General features: G+C 46.1%; 2 protein-coding genes and 1 long non-coding RNA gene across 10 annotated transcripts in view; all 3 read right to left on the bottom strand.

The window, feature by feature from the left end:
- Positions 1-4,912, bottom strand: part of LOC148405460 (uncharacterized) — a 10,019-nt gene extending 5,107 nt beyond the window's left edge. The window contains exons 1-14 of one of the 6 annotated variants that reach the window (XR_015864159.1): positions 4,264-4,912; positions 3,737-4,148; positions 3,011-3,653; positions 2,829-2,928; positions 2,695-2,753; positions 2,598-2,636; positions 2,453-2,536; positions 1,645-2,375; positions 1,485-1,553; positions 1,322-1,407; positions 679-1,239; positions 297-452; positions 152-235; positions 1-74 (exon numbers count right to left, since the gene is read on the bottom strand). The exon at positions 1-74 is cut by the window's left edge and continues 657 nt beyond it. This is a non-coding gene — a long non-coding RNA (uncharacterized LOC148405460). Of the gene's footprint in view, positions 75-151; positions 236-296; positions 453-678; positions 1,240-1,321; positions 1,408-1,484; positions 1,554-1,644; positions 2,376-2,452; positions 2,537-2,597; positions 2,754-2,828; positions 2,929-3,010; positions 3,654-3,736; positions 4,149-4,263 lie in introns of all 6 variants that reach the window. The other 5 variants (XR_015864158.1, XR_015864157.1, XR_015864156.1 and 2 more) reach the window with 5 other exon arrangements.
- The window catches only part of LOC148405457 (NADH-cytochrome b5 reductase 3-like), a 25,723-nt gene extending 20,077 nt beyond the window's left edge, over positions 1-5,646 (bottom strand). Inside the window, exon 1 of the mRNA XM_088406204.1 lies at positions 5,561-5,646. Coding sequence (XP_088262330.1) covers positions 5,561-5,581 — 21 coding nt within the window. The 5' untranslated portion in view covers positions 5,582-5,646. The remainder of the gene's footprint in view (positions 1-5,560) is intronic.
- Positions 5,647-6,696: 1,050 nt separating this feature from the next.
- syt1a (synaptotagmin Ia) overlaps positions 6,697-25,242 on the bottom strand; it is a 64,135-nt gene continuing 45,589 nt past the window's right edge. For all 3 annotated transcript variants that reach the window (XM_088405998.1, XM_088405999.1, XM_088406000.1), the window contains 8 exons: positions 21,076-21,257; positions 18,603-18,775; positions 15,802-15,927; positions 12,824-12,991; positions 12,417-12,584; positions 11,487-11,604; positions 10,492-10,625; positions 6,697-10,194 (listed from right to left, as the gene is read on the bottom strand). In XM_088405998.1, the coding sequence (XP_088262124.1) occupies positions 9,988-10,194; positions 10,492-10,625; positions 11,487-11,604; positions 12,417-12,584; positions 12,824-12,991; positions 15,802-15,927; positions 18,603-18,775; positions 21,076-21,247 (1,266 nt within the window). In that variant the 5' untranslated portion in view covers positions 21,248-21,257 and the 3' untranslated portion in view covers positions 6,697-9,987. The remainder of the gene's footprint in view (positions 10,195-10,491; positions 10,626-11,486; positions 11,605-12,416; positions 12,585-12,823; positions 12,992-15,801; positions 15,928-18,602; positions 18,776-21,075; positions 21,258-25,242) is intronic.

The following is a 25,242-nucleotide window of genomic DNA, read 5'->3' on the forward strand; positions in this document are numbered from 1 at the left end:
ATACACACACAACATATACATGTCCATGTATAGCTGCGGCCTTGCACTCCAAGCGTCGTAGCGTCGGCACCTTCCTTGTTGGGGACAGAAAAGAAGGACTCAGCTTAACATGACTAACATCCACTTGAATGTGCACTCATTTTCCACTCACCTCAAGAGTTGATCAGCTTTTTGTTTTGGAGCATCTTCATGACAGGTGGAAGGCTTCATCTTGCTCGTGCCAACAGTCTGCGTCCTGCAAAGACAAAACACTGAGGTTAGGAACCACTCCTTTGGTTATTTGCGCCATTTCTTACCTGGGGCGAGCGGACCTTTCACGCAGCTCTTCTTGCACCCTGCACAACAAGCATATTGTTACTTTTGGGACTTTCGTGTTTTCTCGGACGGTTGTACTTATGATCCTGCTGCGGTTCTTCGAGGTGGCTCCCATCCTCGCAGTTTCTGCCTTTACCCTGCAACAACACAAACTATATACTGTAGCTGTATGCCACTTATATAGATAGATATAGCTATATAGATAGATATATAAATAGATATAGATATATAAATAGATATAGATATATAAATAGATATAGATATATAAATAGATATAGATATATAAATAGATATAGATATATATACATATTTTTTTTTTAATGATGGTGAAAGCAAGTTGACTGGAACGGAGCACACGCTGACCAAGGAGGGTGTTGCGTGGAGGAAGGGCTTGTGACCATCAGGACTGCAGACCCCGCTCAAGGACGCATCTGGAATTCATCATCCACCCAACAGAACTGCAAAAGAAAAACGTATTAGTGACGGACTTTTTTTTTTTAATTTAATTTTCGTACACATGTATAAGTGTGGTCCAAGACGATTTTGATAGCGCTCATCCCCACGCTGTCACCACAAGCCTTTGACATCACTCCACTGAACACCGTCCTTCAAACATGCCTACACTGTCCACAAGTCCAAATGACACTTTTCTTCATCCACAAAAGCACCAAAACACTGTCCAACTGACCAAAGACGGACGCGCGTCCAACCAACCTCTCCAAAAAATTAGTCCACACCTGCTACCCTCACGACCAGCACAACTTGTCAACAAACTCCAACCCAAGCAAGGCCAAACAACTCAACTCTGCCCCCTCGCGGTGAACATTCGCAGGCGCGCGTTACAGTCAATGGATACTTCTCCTTTTGCTGCTGCGGTCTTCAAATGTGGATCTTCTGGCTGTCTTCCTCTGACCCAGCTCAGCTCTGCAACACAAAGGAATACAAACTCAGAAAGTGGAACCCTTTTTTTTTTCCTAATGAAATTGCCATTGTATTTGTTTTGTACCTCGGCAGTCTTTCCATGAGGCATCCTATTCTGGTGCTTGACCTCTTATGTTCCTTGGATGCATCCCGTCCTGAGCAGCGGCTCCACTGCAAAAGCGCATGGAAAGAGACATTTCACGTGGCTGTTGCATTTGCGTTTTGTTTTTCCTCCCCCCCTTTCTTACCTTGTTTTCTTACCCTCCCTCTTGTGGCTCTTGGTGCAGCTTGGCCATCTTAGTCCAACCCCACACGGCCTACAAAAAACAGAGCGCACAGTACAACAATTACAAATTTGAAAATGACATTTTTAGAAGGAGGTTAGGGGGGACGTTCTACATTACTGACTGCTTGCTTAAATTGCCATGCGTTTTGTGCCCTCAGTCCAACCGTTCCTGTCATCCGACTTCTCCTGCAACCTTTAGAACAAGCGCGCACACATTGTCCATTGTGCATTTCGAAGGGTTACGCTGCTGCGCTTCCCTGAGACAGACCGCAACTCCCGCTCCACCCTAAAACCATTCACGTGCGTTTGTACAGCCCTGTTGATATGAATCAGCTGCCGACATGCCTTGACCTAAAGCAAAAAATCTTAAGCGCTATTTGCAGTAGGCGGCTTTTGCAGTCGAAACCTTCCGGGACGAGCATGCTGCCGCGGGGAACATTGCGCACAAAAGCATCTTAAACGAGGCGAACGGAAAATATGACGCAGCCCGTAATGATTCAAAGTGCTGCAGAACTTGTGGGCCACAGCCGCGCCTGCGGAAAAGCGGTCCGGCAGCCTCGGGTCCCGCTCGCTCGTGCGGAAGCTCCATCGAAAAAGCAGCTCGGCTTGATTTGATTGGAGCGTGCGTCTTGTCCGTCCCGGCGGCTCATTTGGAACATGCAAAACACAAAACTTGCTCAGGAGTCGTTTCAGTTGAATGTTAAAGAATAGTTAAAGTTTAAAACTCCCATCATGCAGTGAGTTGTCTATGTGCACCCAGTGAGTTAGTGAGGGAACGTATACACACACAACATATACATGTCCATGTATAGCTGCGGCCTTGCACTCCAAGCGTCGTAGCGTCGGCACCTTCCTTGTTGGGGACAGAAAAGAAGGACTCAGCTTAACATGACTAACATCCACTTGAATGTGCACTCATTTTCCACTCACCTCAAGAGTTGATCAGCTTTTTGTTTTGGAGCATCTTCATGACAGGTGGAAGGCTTCATCTTGCTCGTGCCAACAGTCTGCGTCCTGCAAAGACAAAACACTGAGGTTAGGAACCACTCCTTTGGTTATTTGCGCCATTTCTTACCTGGGGCGAGCGGACCTTTCACGCAGCTCTTCTTGCACCCTGCACAACAAGCATATTGTTACTTTTGGGACTTTCGTGTTTTCTCGGACGGTTGTACTTATGATCCTGCTGCGGTTCTTCGAGGTGGCTCCCATCCTCGCAGTTTCTGCCTTTACCCTGCAACAACACAAACTATATACTGTAGCTGTATGCCACTTTCATTTCAATTGTGTATTAAATGTGTTAAGTTACCCTCATCCAGCATTTTGTCCACCATACAATTAGCTGTTGATCATCTCTGTGGCCTGGTGGTTCTTTTCGCCTCTTACGCCATCCCGCTCCGGTCATTAGGCTGCAAGCGATACACAGAGAGCAGTCACAAAACTGAAAAATGTCAACCATACTAAAAAAAATAAAAAAAAATAAACAATGACAGGACTCATGGCCAAAGATCTTATGAAGGTTCCGGCAGGATCAGAAGAGCACATCCGGCTGCCATGCTGATCTCCTCCAGTCGGTTGACCACTTCGCTGAAGCTGGGGGCCGACGTCAACCAAATTGCTAGGTGTGGACCATAGATGGAGAGTAGTAACATAACACATTAAGCCCAACTGCACAACTGGAAAGAAGAAGAAGGGAAAAAAAAGAAAAACACCATCAGAACAATACTCATGACCCCGGTCCAGTTCCTCTTTGTAGCGGTCGTCTGATTTGGTACCCCCATGACCACGCAACACAGCGAGCACCTCCTTCCTCCAAGCCTGCCTACACTGCACACACGCCAGCTCTCAAAGCAACATCCCCAAAATCAACGACAAGCTGCTCTGGATCCAGACAAGCCAAACAACCACCTGATCATCTTCAACCTTCTTTGCCAAGACTGACACACCTCCAACCACAAGCTCCAAAAACCACCGTCCAAGCCTGCCCTCGTTACCCATCAGACCTTGCAAACATCAACCGACAACTTTCCTGAACAAACCACAAAACTTGCGACTCAGATTAACGTCATTTGCGTGCTGCATGATTGATTTGTAGAAGTCCTCCGTCCTGATCCTGTCCACATCCATCAACGTCCTGAAAAAAAAAAAAGTACAATTGAGTTGCTTGAATCAGAAATTCATGTTTAGTGTCACATGTATTTGACTAGAGGCACCCACCTTGTTGCTTTCTTTGTTCGTGTTTTTTATCTCATCCTGTCCATTGTTCAACCGCAAAATGCATACCGTGCAATTAGTTGTGTGCGGTTCTATTATTATTGCCCGGGCCTGCAAGACAACAGTGAGAGGGGGAAACAGCAGCAAAAAAACAAACAAAAAAAAAAAACAGCAAAATGTACAGTACAAGTGATTAAACATAAAAAATACAAACGGAAAAACAAGTACAACAGGTGATTAAATACAGAAAAAAGCAAAATGTTCAGTACAAGGTTTTAAATATAGAAAATACAAACAGAAAAACAATTACAACAGTGACAGGTGATTAAATACACAGAATTTTTTTTTTTTAAAGTAATTTGTGCCTTGATGTGGAATTGTTCCTTTTTCTCATCGATCATGCTCCTCTTCCAGCCTGCAAAACAAATATGCCGTTAATTGTGTTCAGGTAACTTATTTTCAATAATTCAACGAGAATGAGAAAAAAAAAACAAAAAAAAACTGAAAACGTTCTACAAATGTACTTTCACCTGTTTTAGAATATATTTTGAATTTCTGAGACAGCTTCTGTCATTGTCCACAAGTCTAGTGTGCTCCAAGGTCCTCCTCCTGCTCACCATTTAGGAAAACGCATTCATTTTTAGCTCTAGGAAAAAAAAAAAAAAAAGTACGTTTATAGGCCATTTCATTTATGTAATACAGGTAATTTCAAGTAAATGCAAGTCGAACGCATCCTATTTAAAATTTGGATGAATTAGCATTAAACCTTAGACAAATACAATCAAAAACACTTGTCCAAGGCACTTAAAATGCACATCAGCAATATCGGACGATAGAGGGATTCATTTTGCCACAACTTACCTCAAATGAACGGAGTATCCAAATCGGTGATCCAAAATGGCGGCCAAGCACGAGATCCGGAAAATGTTTGTAGTCCGAACTCCGGTGGAAAATGAGAGAAACCAATCCATGCAAAAAGTTTCTCCATATATGCTGGATATAATTAACGCGACGCATTTTCAAGACGCGACCACGCACGCAAATGTGGAAAGCCCCAGAAAAAAAAAAAAAACATACCCCTGATGGCTTTTTGCTTGGAAATTGAACTGCCCCAGAAAAAAAAAACATACCCCTGATGGCTTTTTGCTTGGGAATTGAACTGCCCCAGAAAAAAAAAAAAAAAACATACCCCTGATGGCTTTTTGCTTGGGAATTGAACTGCCCCAGAAAAAAAAAACATACCCCTGATGGCTTTTTGCTTGGGAATTGAACTGCCCCAGAAGAAAAAAAAAACATACCCCTGATGGCTTTTTGCTTGGGAATTGAACTGCCCCAGAAGAAAAAAAAAACATACCCCTGATGGCTTTTTGCTTGGGAATTGAACTGCCCCAGAAAAAAAAAAAACAAACATACCCCTGATGGCTTTTTGCTTGGGAATTGAACTGCTAGCTACAACATTTAGCATCCACCGGTTACCGTGGAAAAAAAAAAACAAAACAAACAAAAACACAGAAGAGCAAAATGGATCATCAAACCTCCAAAATCCTGACGCATTAAAATCCTGCAACAAGCAAAGTATTTTGAAGAGAACCGCCGACAAACATTTGATCGTGTACTCACCTGCAAACGTCCGGTCGCCATCTTGCCGCACCCGTGACCTGCATGTGAGTTACACGCTCAAGCACACCTGACTCCAACTCACCCGCAGGATTTTTTTTTCTTCAGTCTTCAATTAGTGGCCGATTGTAAGCAACGTTTAGGTGCATACCGCCATCTGCTGTACAAGAGGGTGTATAACACTCAAGTGGACATTTCAAGTGGACTTACCCCAATGATGTAGGACAACATCTCCTTCTACTCTGCTGGAAGAAACAAAGGTTTATTTTGAGCGTGCCGTGTAGCGTTTGCTGTCATCTCTGTGCCACAGGCATGTCTGCTAAGGTGGCATGATTTAACAAAGTCGAATCCGCTGTCAAAATAAAAGCTAAGCGGGACAACAGCGCTCAAAGCCACCCTTTCACATGCTTACAATTGCGTTTGTCTAAGATGTTGAATAAAGGATAATTGTACATTAAGACGACACATTAAGCTTCAATGGCGTAGTAACCTTAAACTTGTTTTACCTTAAATAATTTATAAATCGACAATCCGGAATGTTTGTCGCGAACATTGACAACTTTGTATAACGTCACTTTCGTGCGTCGCTTCCGCATACCATTTTCTTTTTTTTTTAAGCAACAAACAGAATATTTGCTAAATTTTATTACTTATTCTTATTCGTAAGAACAGATTTCCAAGTTTTTAAAATCATTCATTTTAATGAAAATCGGTCTAAATCCTCCACAGTTCCCTTTAACGTTGAAATGAAAGACGCCACTTCCGGTCGACACAGCACCGCATCGTTTTGATTGTCAAAATATCTTAAGGTTTATATGCAAGTAAGGGTTGCATTCATCAAACGTGGCGTTTTAATGAGGTACATCCATATACATTATACCAGGGGTCACCAACTCCGGTCCTCGAGGGCACCTATCCAGCATTTTTTCAGTGTAACCCTCCTCCACTGCACCTGATGCAAATTATCATGATCATTTTGGTGCTCCTGCAGAGCTTCTTGATGAGCACATCCTATGAATCAGGTGCAGTGGAGGAGGGTTACACTGAAAAAATGCTGGATAGGTGCCCTCGAGGACCGGAGTTGGTGACCCCTGCATTATACTGTATTAACTCTAGAAATATGCTTTACCGCCACTAAAGGGCAGTGGCGTTCCACGGTTTGGCAAGACTTGAATTTCTCCTTATTGGCCGCCAGAGGGCAGTAGTACTTCATGAGTTGACGAGATTTGGTTTCGCGTGCCTTCATGTCGGACATAAACCTTTTGTGCGTTTACTTTTTTATGTTCTTTTTTTTTAATGGGTGTGTCAGTGGCGTCACGAGTGGCGAAATGACAACAACGAGCGTCTGTATCTCAACAGGGAAATAAAACATTTTTTATTGATTGATCATTGGTATATTATGAAGTTATAGAACAACAGTCAGAAAACCACGGCGTGAATCACAACACACGCACACACGCACACACACATCCTCAGAGAAAACAAACGGAAAAACAAAACAATTTTACAGGATCACAGAGGAGAAAACGCACAAAAATAGTCAAGCAGGCAGTTTTTGAACCACAGCAAAGGCAACGAGGATCTTCCCGTACTTCTTACACTGCTTTGCTCTGATTAGTGCAGAGAATCGTCAGAGGCGGAGCTTGGCGTGGCGGCGGTGCAGGTGAATGGCTTTCATTTTGTCAAGTTCTTTTGTATTTCTGCACCACCACCTGCCGACCAGTCGCTGCGTTCCTGCCCTTTCCCACTTTGCTTCTTCCAGACATTTTCTTTCAAGTTTTCTGCTCTTCCTTTTCAGGGGGGGGGGGGGCTTGTAAAGGACGCAAAGAGGAGGGGCTAAAAGGTCGTTTTGATACAAAATAAAAGTGCAAAGTACATCTACTCAACACCAACACGGTCCATACTGTACATTCAACATTGTAACCTCCAATAGAAAAGGATGGCGACACGTAAAAGAAGATTAGATGATAATATTTCTTATCGATATACATTTTTTTATGTAAATATGTACACACACAGATTTGGAGAGCTTGTTTGGTATTTAACTCCCTGAACTGTGCACACACGCGCACGCCAACACACACGCGCACCGGAGGAAAACCAAACAAATGGGGAACGTCGCTGCTTCCGCGCTCGTAATTTCGCCTTTTTTTTTTTCCCCCGATGATGGGATGAACGCACGCACGCACGCGGGAGTATTGCACAGTGCTCAACAAACTCTCTTGGCGGGAAATTGGGCAACATCACTACGTAACAAACTAGCGCTACACGTCTACGCACACAGCATCACAGTGATACACAAAGCGGGCGTCTGGCGAGAGACGCCCGCGGGAATGATGGCGATGGGTAGCTTCTCCGCAAATAGCGCTACGCTAACTACACAAGAACACTGGCGAAAACCATTGAAAAGTCCCCCTGACCACTTGGACACAGCTAGAAACGTGCTCATTCCAGAGCACGGAAACGATCCCATTTGACTAATTATTTACTACAAGTATATCAGTGCCGGCGACAGGCAGAACAATTCAATGCACTGCCAGTAGATGGCAGAAGATACAATTAACTTTTGTAGCCATGTTTGCCATTCATACAACAGAGCGTTAGCTTGATGTTGAACTAAATAGATCCACATTACACGCTGACTAAATAGACTACATATATCATTTGAGCGACGTTCTCGTTTGCTTGCGTGCCGTCAGATTTTTCCAAAGTGAAAACTGACCCTCAGTGTAAGAAACGCTGTCATCAAGAACGCCAAGGGGAGACCATTAAGTTGAGCTGGCGGAAAGAAGCTAGCCGCTGGCCTGTTCCGTCGTGGCGACTTTTCGCGGAAACTAGCGGAAATCCAAGAGTGCAAAAGGGCGCAACCGTTGGCAGTGAAAAAAACGGCGTCGCTGCGCCGAGGCGACCGAAAGCCAAGATCGGACTTGTTCCCCAACAGTGTGCGACGCGAGAAGATAGCTAGCTAACTAGCTAACTTAAAATCCCGGCGCATGGCAGTGTTTACGTTTTTGTCTACGACTGAAGAAAAGTAAGAGCGGAGACGCCGGCTGACGAGGCTAACGAACAATTTAGAGAAAGAGGACAAAAATAACAAGTTCTAAGCGATTAAGGACACGGCGGCGACGACTTGGTGCTTCTTTATTTCTAAATCACCACGGCTCGACTTCAGCGGCTGCGTAGAGCAAGCGGATCCGAGATTCATCGTACGATTGAGTAAAGGCGAGGACCCTCGGACTGACGAATAAGTAGAAAAAACTTGTAAGAAATCATGTGCTTATAGAAGCCCCCCCCCACCCCCAATAACCAAAGCAGTCAATTGCATCTGCTAGCCCGTTCGTTTGTGTATATGCGTGTGCCCTTGAATTTGACTCAATTGTCAGGTTTGCTGTCTTTGTGGGGACCTCTTGTACTTGGGACCATTTTGACTTGTTTTGAGTATAGGTTTAAGTAGGATTTTGGTTGAGATTAGGGTTAAGGGAGAGACGGGGTAAGATTAAGGGTTAAGGTTATGCACTATGTCAATGGGATGTCCCCACATGACAGAAAAACCCGCTTGTGTGTGTGTGTGTACCGTACAGTAGTTGATTTCGTTTAACGTGGGAGGCGGTAACAAGCGTTGTTCCAAAATCGTCATATTGGCTCTGGTTCACCCTCAGTCACTTGCGCGCATGGACACGCGATTCAAATAGAACATGTTATTAAAAACATCCAGATAGCACAACATAGAAACACGTCAAGTGGGAATGTGTGGCCTGCAGGACGTCGACGGCATACAGTACGGCGCGTGTACGGACGCATATGTACAAGTGTGTCAGTCATGCGCTATGATCATATTGCTTAAAAGGGGGAGGGGCGGGGCCAGGGGGAAAGCGACCAAAGAGACCCTGATATGGCGGGGATGCGACGGTAAAGCGAGGAGGAGGCGTGGCTATCACTGAGGTATTTACACACGTTGGCTATTGAAGGGGGGTAGGGGCAAATTTTCTTGCTTCATAAAAAAAAAAAAAAAAACGAGTGAGCTTCGTGGTTAGCGCCTTGGAATCTGGCTTCCAACCGCCGCTTTATCGACGAGTCAAAACGGAAGTGTGCTTGAATGCTTGTTTTGCAAAATGTGCGCTGCCATTGGACGGCGCACACTCTCTTGATGGGAAAAGAATCAAATTATTCCTAAAATAAACAAACCAAATAAAAATCAAAAGCATTTTACGTGACTAAATGTAGCAAGAAGTTGCTAAAAAAATATCAGTTGGTGTGTAACTCATTCACTGCCGTTGACGGCAGTGAAAGCGTCCGTATAAAAGCATAGATGAAAAGAGAAGTACATTTGAACTTAAATATTGAATAAAGTAGGATAAACGCTTCTTACTTTCAATCAAGAGGAATCGAACCGAGATTGGTCTTTTTCTTGAGCTTTTCTCGACATTTGGGTCGGCATCGCCGGGAGCAATGACGGTAAGGGTCCGGAAGGAAATGAAATCAAAATATTGCAGTTGCTGTGACGATATCAATACCTCGAGGGCCTTGCGAGGCCTCGGGCTCATACTTTGCCCCCGCCCCCCTGCAACCGTTACAAACAAAAGGCAGGAGCGTGGAGGAGGCGACGGGCCGTGTGTGTGTGTGGGGGGTGTTCCTGCCTATTTCTTGGTGGAGAGCTGCGCGTCCACCTCCTCCTCGGGTTTGAGCACGTGCCACTGGGCGATGGGTCTCCTGGGATTGGCCAGCATGTCGGACCAATGGCGCAGCTCCGTGCCCGAGCTGTTGAGGCCCACAAAGACTTTGCCGATGGCGTCGTTCTTGCCGATCTTGTCGTAGTCCAGCACCGTGATCACCACCTGCACCTTCTGCACATGCGCGCAAGCACACAAGGCCTGAGCAAAAACAATACTGACGTACACGAACGAGCGAGCACTGATATTGAGTCTCAATTTTGCATATCGAGTAACGGCTAAGGCTTCCGATACCGGTTAAAGATATCTATGTACATTTGTGATAAGCAAAGCTTTAAACGGATACTTCACATGCATTATCATCCCCGATAATGAGCCTTATTTTCTGGTATCGAGGTTTTGCAAAAGCTGCCGATACCAGTTAAAGATTCCTATGTACGTATGTGATGAGCAAAGTTCAGGACAAAGTACCTGAATTTGCTCGAAGGGGACCTCGAAGCTGAAGGACTCGTTGTAGTAGGGGTTGAGCGTGTTCTTCTTGATTGTGGTCTTCTTCTTCTTCAGGCGCTTGCCGTTTTGCATCAGGTGGATCTTCACGTACGGATCTGCGGCGCAACAGCCACGCCTTTTGACGGTCTTCCATTTTTAATCTTTCCTCGTTTCATCCACGACAATTCATACCGTAGAACTAACGTCAAATTGACATCGACCGGCGTATACCGAAGAAACAAATTGCGGGTTTGAGTCTTGTTCTTGCAGATTGCGAAAAACCCTGGACCGTTTTTTTCCGCCTTTAGCACACCAGCCACTTGACAAGCACTCGAAGTGAGGCTTTTGCTCGGGCATGGTCATGTGACCTCTCTCGGGGAAAGCGCACCTGAGCGAGTCGGGCGGAAGGGTATCGGCGCACTCGCTGGAGCTCGACCCCTTTACACGCGCGCGGGCCTTATCGCCGACATTTTCCGCATGGGTGGCGAGGTGCGGGATTATTATGGGATGCTGCGGGGGGGGCGATTGTGTTGCATGCTGGGAGTTCTAGGCTTTGCCCAATCAACATCAAAGCGGGTTAAAAATAGAGCGCCTGTCATCTTGCCTGCCCTCGCGTCACTTTGGATTGGTCGCGGTGCGCGGCGCACCCGCGGGTGATTTGTCAGCTCGCGTCGCGCATTCACGCACGCGCTTCGGCTTTACGTCCCCCACGCGCGCCGTCGCTGTGTGACTTTCACGGCGCTTAACTCTCTATGCAGGGGCGTAGCCAGAAATTTTTCAATGGGGTGGCCGGGGTGTCGCAAAAAAGCATTTTATGACTGTAGTGTGGCCCCGCCCGACCAAATAAGGATTTTGACGTTTTCCGTGGGCGGGCTCTAATCACGGCGCTCAACGGAACAACAATAGAATTGGGAGAATTTTGAGGTCCTAATCTACACATGAATTTGGCACTCCTGTCCATTTCCGTAAACACTCACCTGACAGGCCGCCCACGTCCATCTTCTTCAGGTTCTTGGCCTCCAGGACCACCACGGTGAGCTTGCCGGCGGTGGGCACGTAGCGCAGGGAGAAGCAGATGTCGCCCAGCTTTTCTTGCTATGGAAAAAAATAAAAAAAATGCAAAAAGCAAGTCATGGATGCTTTGTGTGACATTGATTCAATAAAGGTTGGGGAGCACGGCGCCATCAAGAGTCATTAGCACGCGCTCAATCCCGAGCCCTTTATTAGCTTTTAATAGCTGGCAACTTTGTCTATTTGTAATAAAAGCGAAGACGTCATAAATCAAGCACGCGTCAGTGTTGAGTAGCTAACGGCGGCGGCGCCCACGGAGCGCGACCATAATAGAGACAAAGTGAAACCCCCCTAAAAACCGTTGACGTTCATTTGACAACATTTCATTTCCTGGGGGGGAAAAAAAAAGTCTGACTAACAAGCCGAAGCTCGGCTCCATTAAATGCGATCATTAGCTACGTGCTAATTGTAATGAATTGATTCGATCGGAAGCCATGTTGGAAAGGATGAATTGCACAGGAAGGAGAAAAACATACCCGAGCTGAAAGCCGGAAGGCTGGAGGAAAAATTTGAACCCGGAACCTAATTAATGCGCTATCGGCGGATAACACATTTGTATTTTCTTTTCAATCAGCCTGAAAAAGTTCAATTGTGAGCCCGCGAGTGCAATTTTTCCGCTCTTTCCACCCGTGCGGGCACCGGCCTCCGCCTTAAGTATCGGCGCCCGGTCACCCGCCGCCGTCGCAATTAACCTTTAAACGGAGCGACGGTGGTGCTAAGAAGCAGGTTGCCGTGGCGACGGGCGCCATGACATTCCGTGTGAAAATTGAATCTCCTCAAGTGTTTGCCGGCAAAGCCGCGCCGGTTATTAATTGAAGGGCGTTTTTGGCGCTCACCTCTTCCTTCTCGGCGCTCTGCAGGTCCCGCCATTCCTCCGTGACGTGGCTGAAGTCCACCTTGTTCATGGGCACCTTGATGTCCCCGATGGCGTCGTGTTTGGAGAAGCGGTCAAAGTCGTACACCGTCATCACCAGCGTCTTCCCACCCAGCTCCACGTACGGGACCTGAAGGCAAGATGACTTGGGATGACTCGGGGGATGGGGGGGGGGGGCACAAAGTTTCCTTGCCGCTGAACAAAATCCTCGCATCCGTGACGGCGCGGGCTCAGCATCTGCCATGCGGGCGTGTGATCTGTTTTGTCGGGAGCTTGTTAATGTGCCAGCTGGCTGCTGTCTGCGCACCTTACCCAGCATGCAAATGGGGAGCGGAAGAAAAAAAAACCCCAAAGAAAGCGGAGCGTTACCTTGAAGGTGAACTGCTCATTGAAGACGGGATTGAGGGTCTTGCGGTGGACTTTGGTCTCAAACTTTTTCTTCTTGTCGGGCAGCAGGTAGACTTTGACGTACGGGTCGGATGTGCCGCCCATGTCCATGGCGGGAAGCTCGGCCGCCTGGATGATCCCTACGATGAGCTGCGGGGAGGAAAGAGAAGTCATTTTCAGCGGCAAAATGGCCGACCCCTGATATGGATTCAAACCGGATGAAATCACATTTCGAATAATTCATCAGAATGCCACATTGAGACTCGCGGGGGTGCATTCAACGTACTGTGTTAGCGTTTGGAATTCCCTTTGAAGGCGCAAGCATAATTAAGTCCTGCATTTTGTCTAGATTTGAATGATTTGCATTTAATATGTTTGGAATATATTTAAAAGCTGGGTTTTGATAAGATTAAAGCAAATGAAGGGCTATATATATATGGCTAAAATAATCTTGTACATGTTCTCTCTTCCACCTATTGTGGGTTTGAGGGCTGTTTGCATTAGCGGGTTGCAGCGACGTGTGGAACGGGAGACAAGGCCGATAATTGTCAAGTGCGCCGGGCGGTCGGGCGGTCCGATTGACCTGCCAGTCATCGCCCCCGCGAGAGGCGACCGAGCTGCTTAGTCAATCAACTTCCCATCAGGCGCCATCAAGATCTTGGAAGCCTACCAGGATAGGGGGGAAAAAAGAAAAAAAAATCTTGACGGGAAAATCAATCCAAGAGCGTTTTAGCGGCCTTACCAACAAGCCTCTGCGTAATTAGCATTTAACAGCATGGCGGCAACGGGTTGATTTTCACCGCCCCGCCATTGAAAATATATCATAAAGCACCAACATGTGACCTGGGCACACATGGACCTGTAATCACACGTGGCCCTGTTTGCACATCTGCCCCGTTGTTTGCGCAGCCCTCCAGTCGGTTACGCGCTTCCGTTCAACTAGCTGAACCGCGCCCGGCTCACCGGTGAGCGCAAAGCGGCCACGGGCAACGTGGACACTTTCAGAACCAAAAGTGCCGCAACAGCTTTCACACTAGGGCTGGGAATCAGGTGATAGCTCCACACGGTCGCGCGGGAGATTAAAAGTCTATTTGTATCCAGCGTACCCCCCCAGGGCATGTTTTTATCACGCTCAAAGGCCTTTAAGTACGCATTTATGAGAATACAAACGCATCATATTGAAACAACAACAGATAAGACATTAACTTTAGCAAAAACTAGGCAGAGCTCGAAACGCTTCCTGTAGAGGGCGCGACCCCCTGCGGGTACGTGAACCCGCTACTGGTGGTCCGCTTCCTGTTTTTTTTTTAAATTTCAATCTGCCCACAGTGTCTTTTTGTGCTTCATTTCCATTGTTTGCCCGACCTTTGGTCTCATTAGCTCCGCCGTATATCCTGGGGGCAGTGATATTTTGGGTGGTGGACAGGATGAAAAATGAAAAGTTTATCCGGTCTCCGCCGGATGCGCACGGGGAGTTCCCAAAGCAATCGTCCGCATCCATCGGGCGAAATTGCCCGAGGATTAAGACGGAAGCGTCTCGGCGGAGATTTAAGGCGGCGGCGATAAACAGCCGCCTCGGCGGCGGGCGCTGCGGCGCGCCGTCCCTTCATTACGCTTCAGCTGCGCTGCGTGCAGAGCTTATTAGCGCGGCGATGGCTGTGAAATATGATACTGTCCACATTAAAGGCACTTTCTGTGAAACGACGCTATAATTTGTCATTGTGAAAGTAATCCTTGGCTGAGTGCTAATGGTGTGTGTTCCTTTGACTTTTACAAGTGTCATTAAGCATTGTGCGCTCTTTTACTTGAGTGCTGACAAAGGCCACCGGTGAACAGTCATCTCGCGGAGACTCCTGGAGGAGGAGCACTCCACAAAGGAGATGCTAACACTTTTAATTTAGAGTAGCTTCTTTGAAGGGGGGCTTCTCCCTTTGTCAACAAAACACGGCATTTGGGCTTGAAGTTGACCGGGCTGTCCAGCTTCTGGCAATTGAGACAGGGCGCCCGCTGAGAGATGTGCGCAACTCCCAATGCACACTATTATTAATCACGACTATTCATCATGTTTGGTTCATCATGTTTCTTTTTTTAAACAAGAAGTATATTGACAATTGACAGCTAGCGTTGTACAGAGTATATTAAGAATCAGGTGAGAGACTCAACGCCATTTCGCACTGGTAAAGCAGAAGCTTTTGTCATATGGGGAAACGTTGCCCCCTGGTGGTCGGATGACAAAGTGCTTGATTTGACATGTAGCGTCGGCTTTTTAAATGTTAATATCTTAGCTTAATTAATCGGGGCAGCCATTATCTTGATCGCAATTAAAATCTGATTGTTATTTAATTAAATTTGACCTATTTTCTACAGGCGGGACGAACTAGAAAGGTGCTTCTTAACATTTTGCTCGATGTTGATGGCCGACATCATGCTTTTGTTTGTTTCCGAGCCGAAGACGAATTATTTGAGCTAATTGCGCTCCGTCGGCCGCGTTTACGACGGGCGATTCGGCTCGTCCCATCGGGACGGTACCGCGCCGTGTTCAGTCGGCGCGTCTCTTATCTGTCACGCAACATCTGGCCGGCTGATGCCGCTTTTTAAAAGTCAGCCAGCGGAACCAAATCAAGCAGATGGAGATCTGCCGGAGGGATGTTTTCCAATCGGGCAGAAACAAACGGGAATACAGCAGCCTTTGTGAAATAGTCTAATAGGGATAAGCACACAACATTGATTATCATTGATAATTGGATTTTTTTTTTTTTACCTACGATAGATGGGAACATTTATTCTTGTTCTGTTCTGTACTGTGTCTTCTGGTTTTATGTATGCACTACAGATGGAAAGAAGCAACTCGCCATAATTTCCAATGTGATCAATGTCACTGCGCGTTGTCCGTGAAATAAAAAATGACAAATTGAACTTAGGAGAGAAAGAGCAGATAAACGGCAGCGGCGGTGTCTCACTGTGTTCTCGGTGAAATTGTAATCCAGCGAGTACTGTAATTTGCCCAGTTTCTGCTCCTCCTTGGGCTCGGCCTCTTTCTCCGTTTCCGTCAGGCCTGTTTCGGCGTCCTCCTCGTCCTTCAAGGCCTGAAGGAGACACCCACCAAGAGTCAGTGCCGACTGGCCCGAGGAGCGCCGGCGCCGCTGCCCCCTCCGCCGGCTCGGCCGACCGACTCCTGCAAAGGCTGCCGCTTGGAGGGAGGGTGGGGGGGGAGCAGGCTCAAAAAACACACGGCAGTTAACACGGGAACATGCTTCGGAATGCACTAAAGCCTGGCTCCCCGCATTTGCCGTCTGGAGGAAAGATCACAGGATGGCAGCGCAGACCAGAGCAATGGGCAAGCATTGACAAGACAAAGGAGGATGGAGAAGATGAGAGAAAGAATCTTCTGGAAAGAGATCACAGTTGCCTTAGTGTCACTTCAAGTCAGATCAACCCTTTCTAGCCAGTAGCCTAGGCGGGTGCTGGGTTAGCGGGTGGCTGGGGGAGGGGGGGGGGGGGTGTTGTTGCTACACATGCGATTGAAGTCATTCACTCAGCATCAAAAGTTGCCGTTCAACATGTTTGGGTTTTTTTTAGGGCTTGTATGGCATGCATAGCATTCTCTGTGGTGCTCCCGTCTCACCCCGACCCGATCGCCGCGATTTACGCCCTCAAATATCAGCGGCAGCATCATCATCGTCGGTGTCCGCCTCAAGCGGAGGTCCTCAATTGGGAGGGGCAACTATGGTAACAAGGCTTGCGATGGTGCCAGGAAGCGGGCCGCAGCTCCGTTTTATTCGCTTTATTGTTGACTTCTGGGAACTTTCAATTTTTTTAAAGCTCCTTGACAGGATTTCTTCCATAAATATGGTTAACTGTGTGCAGCTGCTAGTGGAGATGACAAGTGGTGAAACGTATGTGTTTATATTGCTTTCAAAAGTTTATATACACCTTTATTATGGACATTTAGAAACTCAAAATCCTCATTTTTATGAAGGGTTATCCTCTTCCACTTTAATAACATTGATGTCATTGATAATTCATTTAGTTTAACATATTTTTTGCGATTTTTCCGACTGATAAATACAACAGAGAATTTGATGCTTTGGAAAGGTTAGTAATACATTACCATTCAAAAGTAAGGAAACACCTTCACGTTCAAGCGGTCAAAAAACACAACAAGGTCATAACGTAGTAAAAATTGCACAACTGTGAGCTGAAAGTTATTCCAGTTCATAAAGAAAACCAAAGATGTGCAAAGCTGCCATCTTGGCAACAAGATTCTAAACGATAAAAGACTCTGTTCTGATGAAGATTTTTTGTTTCACCAAATAATTCTAGCATATATTGTTCAACAATTCGGGCAACTTTTAAATATTGGAATCAGAGGTTGTTCCTAAACTTTTGACCGGCGCTGTTCCCGAAAGAATTTTCTCGCCACGGTTGAATCGAGGACCCCTCCCTGCCTGAAGGATCGGTCGCCATACAGCCGTGCTCCGGTGCCCCTCCCTGATGCCAATGCGCCATCCAAGCATCATGCCGGTGAAAGGGTGCTCGCACAAGTACATTCGAGGAGGGGTGCGGCTCGGCGGCGGCCCGTCTTTCCAATCAATCGGCCAGTCCGTTCGAGTGAAAGCAAACGGCCGAACGACAACGATTGGTCTCTGGATCGGTCTCCCGCGCAGAGGAAAAAAAAAAAAAAAATCCAATTGACGCCAATTTGAGAGATGAGTGGTGTCGAAAAGGCGGGAGGCTCGGCGACCAATCGCCGTCGCGCGGCCCGGTCTTATTCATACGTGATGTATATATGCGCATTTGCAGCGTGTAGACGCATATATACCGTCCGAAAGATTATAACATGTGCTGTATGCATAGTTACAGATATTTGGGGTCAACGGGAGTTAGGTTGTCATCAAGAGGCTATCAGAAAAACCAACGGTCAAAACATCAGAGCAGCAGGCGTAAAGAAATCCAACAGCAATTGGGAAACCTACCGCCAGTGACCATCCCGCACAGTCATCAGACACAACACAGATAAGGAGGACATAGAAGGAAGAAACACAAATTAAAACAACCACACACAGGAGTCAACAGGAGCCGCGCCGCGAGAAATGACCTGGATACAGTAAGCTAGTTTGTTGAAGTCGAAGTCAAGTCGATAACTCCCTTTACCATTTATTATTTTCAAAGTGAGGGCAAATTAATTGGAACATGAAGCACGTTGTTGCTAACACAGCAAGAGGCAAAATGGACGATCTCTAATATGGGTAAAACAGGAGGATATTGCTGCTAGTAGGGGTGCGTATTGCATATGAGATTTTCGACTTGACTTCCCCTTTACAAAAGCATTGTCGGAGTTAGCTTGCTAACTGTTAGCATCATAAGTCAGATCGAACTGCCTCTCGTTTTGTCATTTCTCGCGGTGCGTGCACTTCATTACCTTATAAGGTCCTCATTAGACGTAACCAAAAAAAAAAAAAGACTACAGAAATCTGAAAAAAAAAATCACTTAAATAATTTTAAATAATAAAAATAGCCAACTATGAAAAAAAAAAAAAGCAGCCATTTTCTGAAACCTTATAAGGAGAGCTGACGTGTTAGCTGTGTTCAGAGTAAAAGCAGTTCCATGGAATAACCCAAGCTCATTTTGAGAAATGGCAAGTGTTCTCCGTTTGGAGAACGTGTTGGAGCTCTATTCGGTTCTTGCTATTACTCTGAGCACGCCGAGCTATTCATTCAGTGAACTTTCAGGCACGGAGCCGAGGGGCCCTTCCCTTACCTCGGTTTTGGCTCCGTCCTTCACGTCCTTCATGTTGATGGCGTTTTTGCCTTTGTCCTTGCCCTTCTTCTTGTTCTTCTTCTTGAAGATCCACTTTTTGCACACGCAGAAGCAGCAGGCCAGCACCAGGATGATGGCAACGAAGGCGATGGACACGATTGCCCACGACGGCACTGCGATCATAAATTTTGCTCTTGACGGTTGAAGTACAAAGAAAGAAAAGTGCATTTTGCTGGAAGGAGTATTTTTTGCTTTTCTTTCTTCTTTTAGGCCAGGGGAAGGGGATGAGTGGTGGGTACTGCGCAGGGATCGATGGCCCGTTGACAAAAATCAATACCTTCTTTCTTCCGGAAAGAAAATAATAGCTGATGTTGGAAAATGAACGCTTTGGGCTTCGCATCACAAATATCACTCCAATTCAAACACATTTTGAAGTCTGTTAAAACTCGTTTTTCAGCGCGAATGTGTTTCCAAATAAATGCACGTTTTTTTCTATTTCCTAAAAACGAAATTTGCATGATGCCTTTCGGTCGTTTATGAAGCTACCGAAGCTGGCCGCCAATATGTCTGCATAATGTGGCTATCTTAATATGAGTCCAAAATGTGAAACAATACGCACTTCCAAGTAGGCAGCCATTTAGATAAAACATATATCAGTCGAAAGTAACATTTCAGACACCTGGTTGAGGTGGTAAAAAAAAAAAATAAAAAAAAAAAATCTCCCATTTAGAGCTGTCGCATTCTAATTGTGCTACGAGAGCGCCATCCCGGAAGCGTTTTATCGTCTTCATCGACTACACGTCGGCCAATGAGAAGCACTTGCTTGTTCCTTAATTAAAGCCAGCCCGAGTCCCAGAAAGCAATAAAAGGCTCCCCTAATTAACGACATTGTGCCACTGTCTTCTCTCTGGAGAAAAATAGCACGAAGGAGCGAATAAAAGGCGAGATGTGCTCAGCCCTTCAACTGCTTATCTGTCGTTAGGCTGGAAAAAAAAGGCTTGGCGAAAAAAATGTCTGACTCACAAGCTTCAAACGGCACCAGATTTTTCCACTAGTATTTCTGAGAGGATTTTTATTATTGCCCTTGTCAACTTGCTCCCTTTTATTGTATGTCGGTCCTATAAGTTCTTATGGGTAATAAAAATAACACAAAAGGCTATTTTTGGTATTAAAAATGGCCATTACATCTCAAGCCACTGTACGCCGCATCAAATAAACGAGGCTTGAATGCCGGATTGCATTCCGTTTCCAAAAAGACCCGATGGAGTCGATGTTCTCAAACTTCTGTACGCTAGGCCGCGCTAATCCAATATGGCAGGAGTCTGTTGGCTCAATTAACCTTCGCCGTTATGTCTTGTTATGACGAGCGGGAGCGCCAGTGTATCTGGGCCTTGGTCTTCCGCCGCCTCCCTCCCGCCGTTTGCTCGTTTAACCCCTTGGTGTCAATTTCGGGCCAATGATTACCTCTTACTCTTCTCTTGGCGGGGGGGCCGGGTGAGTTTATGCGTGTGAGGATGGATGTCTGAACGTGAACGTTTTTCAGAATGCCGCAGATAACCAAATATTAATGAGCATCCACACCCGGGGGTTAAGCAAAAAACATGATGGTGGCACGGAAAACAAAGGAACATTTTGCAAATAATAGATCTCAAACAAGCTAATTCCTGCGTCTTTTCTCTGTGGAATGGCATTGTTCCGCCTCGAATGCTATCAAACGCTCGACACGATGACAAATTACAAGCACAATCACCGGCAACGTGTTCTATTATTAGCGCTTTTTCTCTCTTGGCGCGATCGTTCCTGGAATTCCAAAAATTCGCGTGGCCCATTGCGGTTTGGCATTATGGCCTCAAAACGTTTATGCAAATAAGCAGCGGAAGCAAGCGCGCTAAAAAAAGCATCCCAAAAATCAAAAGGAAAAGGAATGGCCGCACGGTTTCCTTCACCTTCACGATGACCTGAAAAGCTGTGCCTGTCATCTTGATAGGAATTTTAAATTTACAGGAATTTCTATTAAATGCCCGCGTGCGTATTTGTGGAAAATAGGGCCACCACTCTTCCACGGAAGCTTCACTCCCCGCGGGGAGAATGAGTTACGGCGCTTGTTGCTATATTTATCCGCGGCAGGCAGGGCAGCGCTACATGCCGGATGACGAGCAGCGAGCGTTTCACTCTACAACGCCGATGCGCGCCACACTAATGGCAGGTGTGAACGCAACGTGCAACAATGCTTTGGGAAAGCGAAGGAGTGAATGCCACTGCTTCATAACATCCTTTTGAAAATTCTTCATTTGAATTTCATACATTCTCTAATTCCTGGATGGCTGCCATATAAATGGGGCGACCATTTGAAGTACCGTCATGTGCAAAGTGCTCTAAACACATCATTCTTGCTTTTTATATGCGTCCTCCAGTTATTCGATGCAATAAAAAATATTTGTGACAATTAGTGGTAAGAGATGCTATTGCTCACGTTGGATCTTGTTAAGCTCGTTCATGAACTTGTCTTTGAGCTTGGAGAAAGCCTCGTCCTTGGGTCCGGCGGCGGGGCCCCCCGCCATGTTGGTGGTGTTGGACGAGGAAGAGGAGGAGGCGGCGGTGGGCGCGGGGGCCGCCGCCAGCGCTTCCCTCCGACTCTCGTTCATCTTGTCGAGTCTGCGCCATTAAAACAGACAAAGACATCAGGTTTTTTGTGTGTGTGTGTGTGTGTTTCCCGCTTTCGTTCGGACAGATGTGCGTGAGGCGCGCCGGCATCTGCCGGCTAAACCTGGACAAACATCCGCCGAGGCACGTGTAGCCACAACAAAGCTGCTCATGCTTTGCTTGAACAGCAGATCATTTATTAGCCCGGTGTTCCTTCACCCTTGCGTGTACACAAGTTAACAAACTCTATTCAAGATGAATACGGGAGTCAGGAAGTAGCGTCCAAGCGCTTTATTTGCGAGCACTGTCATATCCAAATGAACCAGAGTGAAACTCAAGCAAACAAACAAATATGCAATATATATAAGTGATTGCCTAATAACAATACACGTGGATATGATCTGTAAATAAACAATGATGGACCAAAATTGTACACTGTGTGAATTCTACTCGGAACCCCAAATGCCACACAAACACTAAACATAAAACTCACTTTAACTAAAGTTTACAAAATTCTCAGGGAGAACATGCAAACACCACTTTGAAGTGGCGCAAATTGGCTGACTTCCTGTTTCTTTTCAAAGGAAGCTTCTTGAGACTATTTCGTAGGATTGTGATCAATATGCCTCAAAAATTCACATCGCAGTTAAAAGTAGCTTTGGAGGTACATTTGGAAGAAAAATTTCCGTGCCGCCTCCCGCTCGACTCTTTCAAACCAGTCGTCTGAATGCTGGAAAATAAACCTGGTCACGCTACCTTTGCACCTTCATGACTCATCTGCCGTCGAGAAGCGCGCGGCAACTTGGGCACGCAACTCCTCTTGCGCCGGAGATCCACTTCATCTCGTTTCACGGCAAACAGCTGAAGCGGCACTGACCTTTTTCCCAGCGCGGGAATATCATGCATAACATACATTCGCCCCCCCCGTGCACTGTTTTGATGACCTAGAAGGAAAACAAGCACAAAATGGCTGCTTGTTGCTCACTCACTGCGAGTCATTGCTTCTTATGCGTTCCACTTCACTGAAGTGTCACATTTGATGTTCTGGCGTGCGGGGAATAATTAAATATTCGAATTTATTTATAAGATAAACATGGCAGGAAATATTTGAAATTCAATTGCCTATTTATGAGAAAATATTTACTCTCCTTTAACACTTCATTCATTTGTGCTTTGTTTGGCTCAATCTCAGTTTTTTGGGCGCTGTCAATATAACATTTTGTAGTGAGGAAGGATGGTGCAGCTAAAAAAAAAAAAAAAAAAACCTGTGCAAAATATCTAGACAACAATAACACAATATCATTTGGAATCCATTTGAATGCTTAAATTCATAGTTTGTGCATAACTTGCGTTTTGTTTGCCGCGATTATGTAATTCGTAACTATGGTAAACAAACCTTGTGAACCATTTTAATCTCTGAATCTAATTCTTTGAAGTAAAAAAAAAAAAATCTACTAAATGATGTCTTGTAAAAATTCACAAGGTGGGCTACCTTGAAGTCAAGTTGTCGTGATAACATCCAATCAAATCAATAACACAGAATAGTGAAAAGAATTGTGCATCTCATCAAATGTAAACCTTCAACCCAATTACGGAGCAGCCAGATGGCCCAGCACGTCCCCAAACGCAGCGCCAATGCTGGAAACAACACACACTTCCCTTTTCTCTATCTGGGTCATTTCCTTAGCCGCTTACCTCGTTCTGCTACGTTGCCTCCATCATACACTCGGCCCCCTAAAAAAACTCTATTTTTGAGTAAAAAAAAACAAAAACTGATACAACACGAAGCAACGAAAACCGGTAAGCAGATCACATCTTTCTTGCAGCTTTCAACGAGTTAATCATGCAGTAAATCGCCAATTAAAGCCTTTCATCGATAATCACCTGCCGACTATCGGCGGCACATGTCAACTTTAATGAAATCAGCAATGATAAATCTTTCATTTCCCTTCACTTGCTGAGCTCCCCTAGAAAACGAGTCACACGCACAAAACAAAATGGCAGACTTTGTTTTTTGTGCTTCTACGCATGATGCGCATGCCTGCTGAATTTCAAGTCGAATTTGGAACAGCTCTGACATGAGTGTCCTGTGGTTCTGAAAGGGAGGTCCGCGGACGTGCGGCCTGAATGCAGAAATGCAAAAAAACAAAACAAACAAAAACAATATTGATCGATTATTCCACCCAAATGTGTCCATCAAAAATATTTGTGGCACATGTCCCAAATTAAAACCCTTTCATCACTAAGCACCTGCTCACCAATACTTTTGTCAAAGTAGCATAAATACAGAAGGGCTTAATTGGGGCAGGATCGATCGCGCGGATCGATAAGGAGCGCGCAGAGCGGAGCCAGACGTGTTTTATTTGAATGTACGAGGCCAACCTGAAATTCCCTGGGCGGCCATGAAAACGGCGCTAATAAAGTTTGATTGCCTGCGAGCGAGTCGCCGTGACGCCGCTGATGATCTCTTCAACATCACTCGCAGGTTTCATTACGCTGGTCCCCGGCTGGAGAATCGGCTACTTCTCACAGATCCAGGATAAACCAATAATAATCAGCGCGAGGACACTTGTTGGGGTCCGAAGGGCACGGCAACGGTTTAATTACCATGCCGTCGACTCGCTGATATTTATCTGATGCGAGTCGGGTTTTCTACTTGTCGGGTCCCGATTCTCGCTTTCTTACGACGCGATCGGTTGACGAGGTTCCGGTTTTATTGACGCTTATGTAAATGAGTTGTCGAAAAACAGGTTGGAGGCTAAGCAACAAAATCCATTCGGCGAAAGACGTCTTCAAGTATTTTCCAGTTGATGTAATGAACGGTTGAGCTGGTAAGGGGAAAAAATGCTGTTCATTAAATAAACTTGACTTGGCAGGTGTTTCTTTAGTATACGCCAACAATGTCTCCCTACACATCCCAAATTTTCTTTCACAACAAGAGACAATTTGTCGCGTTTCGTAACCTGAATTTTTGGTAACAAGAGGCCTTCGTAAATAGAGGACGTATGTAATCTATGTGTAGCATGAATGGCAACACTGCCATCCAATGGTCGCGTTGATCACTACAGTGCTCAATTATTTCACGAGAATTTCGCTATTTTTTATTTTTATGACTACTATTTTAAAAGACGAGAAGTCTCGTCCATGGCACCGTGGAAAGAGTTGAGATTCGTTGCATGTTTCCTGCTGCCTTGTGATTTTGTTTAATGGCGCCAATAATAACGGGATTACGAAATCCTCCGTCGGCCCAACTGGTACGGTACGCGAACGGCATTTGATTAAACAACATGTTGGACGGGCGCCTTGTCTCAGCGTTTGAAGCCAAACGCATGTAAAGGCACGCCGGGTCACCCTGGGAGAAAATAATACCGGCATCTCCGAGCCAATCATAGCAAATAATGTACAAGCAAGAGCCAAATGTCAACGGCTCTGAAGGGGGCCGGGGCTGGCGTAAAAGGCGTGGTTAGCGAACCGATGCGGTAATTTGCGGCTGTCAGTCACGAGCGGGAAGCCGCCCGGCTGCGGACACGTGTCGCACGCGGCGGGGCGCGTCTTGAGAAATATAATAAAGTGCTTGGAGACCGTCGGCTGCGGCGGCAGATAAGAGGAAGGAAGTGGCTTCCTCTGCCTTGTCCTGCTCGGCCTCTTTACTCACCTGCAGCCAATCTCTTGGGGGTAATGGAAGTGGAAAAAAAGTTATTAACCCCGCTTTGCTGCCAGGCCGCGACAGCTCTATTAAGGCCGCAGCTCAAAGATTTCCCCACATTTTCAATTACGCCTTCCAAAAGCGTCGCAAAGCTAAGTAGAGGGAAGAAAGAAGCAGGCCGGGAGTCTTATCGCCCCTCTCTTGTTCCTGCGGTTCCCGCCCGCAATGCTGGAGGGGACGACCGCTCCATTTATATGACAGGCGAGGCACCCCGCGGAAAATGAAGAGTATCCAAATCGATGAGTGGGTGTGACAAAATGGAGGACGAAAACACAGATGGATCGCGGTCCG

The sequence above is a fragment of the Hippichthys cyanospilos genome, chromosome 22 (genome assembly GCF_059441005.1).
Source record: "Hippichthys cyanospilos isolate Australia breed blue-spotted pipefish chromosome 22, RoL_Hcya_1.0, whole genome shotgun sequence".
Classification (NCBI taxonomy): domain Eukaryota; kingdom Metazoa; phylum Chordata; class Actinopteri; order Syngnathiformes; family Syngnathidae; genus Hippichthys; species Hippichthys cyanospilos.